The sequence below is a fragment of the Perca flavescens genome, chromosome 5, assembly GCF_004354835.1.
Source record: "Perca flavescens isolate YP-PL-M2 chromosome 5, PFLA_1.0, whole genome shotgun sequence".
NCBI lineage: Eukaryota > Metazoa > Chordata > Actinopteri > Perciformes > Percidae > Perca > Perca flavescens.
This window is the reverse complement of record NC_041335.1, coordinates 10,896,495-10,899,841: the sequence shown is the minus strand read 5'-3', so window position 1 is coordinate 10,899,841 and position 3,347 is coordinate 10,896,495. Positions and strand designations below refer to the sequence as shown.

Below are 3,347 nucleotides of genomic sequence, written 5' to 3'. Positions count from 1 at the left end.
AGCATCTTGAGGAAGGGGAATTAATTCATGCAAAAGATCTCAGGGCGATTGCCCCCCCCACACTTTGTTTGGTCGTGCTGCTTCTAGTTTTTGCACCATCAAATGCAGAACAGCTTAACTGGACACATAGTAACTTGTAGGGATGTAACGATACACTCAACTCACGATTCGATACGATCACGATTTTAAGTTGACGATACGATTTTCTCATGTTTTTTTTTTTAACAGAATGACTGGAAAACATTCCTTTACTTATATAAACTGTGTAAGACAACAGATGTGTACTCTTATCAAAAGTGCAAAACTGAAATAGTATTTTATCTCAAACAATCTTAAACATCAAAAATTAATAAGTTTAAAAAGCAAAAAATCTAATATCAAAATGACTAAATAAATAGAAAGAAAAATCTCTTCAAATAAATGTACTAAGAAGACGTAGTGAAGTCTGAAGTCAAACAAGTGAAGTCAAGAGTAGGTTTCGCCCTAGGCTGTTCAAACATTGCATCGCATTTCTTATCTCAACCGGTTGTAATCATTACACATTTATATATCGATTTGTTACCGGTTCACGATGCATCGTTACATCCCTAGCATTTTGTGAGATTAAGGTGCAACGCTGTAACTCTTCCAACCAGAAGTCAGTAAACCAGGAGACAGTCAGATCATCTCCATAAGAACACACACATACACTCCGAAATGCACACATACATCCCAAATGTTTCACAAGCAACATAAGAAAAATCAATACTAGCATGTAAAAAGTGGCTTTGTTGGTTTGAATGTTCTATGGCGAAATAGTTTGACTAAGAATAAGGTCAGTCTCTCTACAGGGCGGACGTCTGCTGCAGCAGAGGTCCAGGCGTTACTTTAGATCGTACACAGCTAACCTGGCTGACCCCGCCATTGTTCTGGTGTCAGTCAGAGTGATAATTATCTCCAAATATATCTCTCCGTTGCAGTCTTTGTCTCTGTGCACATCGTGGTATTGTACTGTGCACCCAAGTATTTCCTTCAGCGCGGCAGAATCTATCATCTCACAGTGGAGATAAAAGCACTTCGTCTTGTGGAAAAACCATTTACCTCTGCTAAGCAATTGCACTTTGAGTCCCGTAAGGTGGAATTGCCACCTCAGACCTCACATTCGATGGATCCTGAAATGGTGCACGTGCACGGCCTTGTCTCGTTCACCAAAGAGTCCATCGTCTCGGAGTTTGAATGGTAGCTCAGGTAGTACTCTTGCAACTGAGAGTTAAGGTCCTGCTCCTGCTTGCGGGCCTTTTTCCTGCGCTTATGGTTGACTGAGTGCTGCTGCAGCTGCCTCATGGTGTTGGGGTAGCGCCTCCAGGACACATAAATAACCAAGAGGATCAATGCCACTGACAGGAACAGGGCTACGCTGCCTGCAATGATTTTATGGAAAGCCATATGTTCAAACTGCAGCTCTGGGATAAAAGATGTAGGGGGTTCAAGGGAGAAGGGCGATGTGGAGCTCATGTTTGTGGGCCCTGTTGTCTTCCTGTTTGTCCCACTAGGACGAACAGGCCAAGGGGTTACCCTCTGTACAGGTGACTCAGTCGCAGGGTGTGTAACACCAGAGGGAGAGAGGTAGGTCGTGACGTTCACAACTTGGGTGGAAGTCAGAACGACGAGAGCGGTGGTTGAGAAATCATTTGACACGTCCGCACACGTCGAGTGATTCTTCACCACATCCACGACTCGTTCGCCCTGCACAGACTTTGGGCTGCTGCATATCATGCTGATGTCCTTGGAGTCTCTGAAGCCTCGGAGCCATCCCACGAGCGGGCAGATGCTGGGGCTGCAGTCCCAGGCGTTACCTGCCAGGCTGACGGTGGTTAGCGAGGTCCACGCCGCCACGGCTTTCACAGGCACGCTACTGAGCTTGTTCGATTCGAGGTTGAGTATTTGTAAGTTCGGCATACACTGGAAAACCGCCGGGTCCAAGATCTGGATTTCATTCCCTGACAGGTCCAATTTCTGTAGTTTGTGCCAAGTCCAAGGCACGCCTTGATTGATGGATCGTATGCGGTTCCATTGCAAATAAAGAGCCTGGAGGTTTGTAAGGCGCGGGAAAATGAAGAAATTAATCCTGGAAAATTGATTGTGCTCTAAATGAAGTTCTTTCAACTTGAACAGCCCTAAGAAGGTTGTGCGGGTGAGGCTCCGCAAGCGATTGTAACCCAAGTCCAGAAACTCCAGGCTGCGGCATTCCAGAAACGTACGGATGATGATCTGTTTCAGGCCATTAGATCGAAGGTGGAGATTTTGTAGCTTGCGCAGACCATAAAAATGCCCGGGCTGCAGAGACTGCAGCTGATTGTAGGACAAGTCCAGATTCCGAAGGTTTGGTATGGCGCCGAATGTGTTGTTGTGCAGATGAGTTATTTTGTTGGAGCTGAGGATGAGTTCTTTGAGCCTGCGCACACCATGAAAGGCTAAAGCATCTATATCTCTGATGGAGTTATGGTCCAAATAAAGCCAGATAAGCTGATTAAGGTGAGCGAACTGGTACGGCAACAGAACCAGCAGGCTGTTGTAGCGCAGAGACAGACCTTGGCAACCCGTGGTGATGTTTTCTGGGATGGCTTGGAAGATGCCCGACTCGCAATAAACAATCTTTCCTTCGCAGCGGCAACTCGCAGGGCACATCCTCTCCCCCTTGCTGAGCAGCAGCAGAACAGCTGCCTGCAGAAGAAGACATGATAACCTCCGGTCCAACATCACAGAACCTGTTGGGGGTAGAGTGGGGCACAGGCAATCAAAGGAATGACTTGGTTTCAGAAAATGCGTGTTGCTCAAAGACATTTAAAGAGGAAAATGGGAGCAATTCATTCTTCAAACAGGAGAGCATGTGGCGAGGAGCAGCTTGAGGTCTGATGTCTGAAACACCAGACCTGCTTCATGAAGAATTAAAAAGAGGACATTTTCTCGAGCGCAGGAAAAAAAGGAAAATCAAATGAAAGCTTGAATAAATAGTAGACTTCTTCACTCTTTAGATATAAGGCATTCAGTTTAGGAACTAATACATCTGTCAGTCTAAACTGCTCATAGCTGTCACCTTGGCTACGGGGAGAAACTGTGTCAGTAAATTGTGCACAAGTGAGCACAACGACTTACCCATCGTTCCTGAGGGAAGGAGTAATCCTCCTGGAATAAAGAGCACATTAAACGGCTCTCAGATGGCAAAAATCGCAGTTCATGCTTCCTCAGAGTCGATCCACACACCGAGCATCACTTGTGTCTTCAATTTAGACAACCTAAAATCAAATATACGCAAGTTTTCTGCAGCGGTGCATGCCCCCCATCCCCCTGAGTGTGTGTGTGTGTGT

The 3,347-nt window shown here is 45.9% G+C and overlaps 1 protein-coding gene across 1 annotated transcript; it reads right to left on the bottom strand.

The window, feature by feature from the left end:
- Positions 1–961: 961 nt before the first annotated feature.
- Positions 962–3,139, bottom strand: lrrtm4l2 (leucine rich repeat transmembrane neuronal 4 like 2). The gene is made up of 2 exons (XM_028577782.1): positions 3,136–3,139; positions 962–2,747 (listed from the first exon to the last, which is right to left on the bottom strand). The coding sequence occupies exons 1-2, from the start codon at positions 3,137–3,139 to the stop codon at positions 1,129–1,131; spliced, it is 1,623 nt and encodes a 540-aa protein (XP_028433583.1). The 3' UTR covers positions 962–1,128.
- Positions 3,140–3,347: the final 208 nt, after the last annotated feature.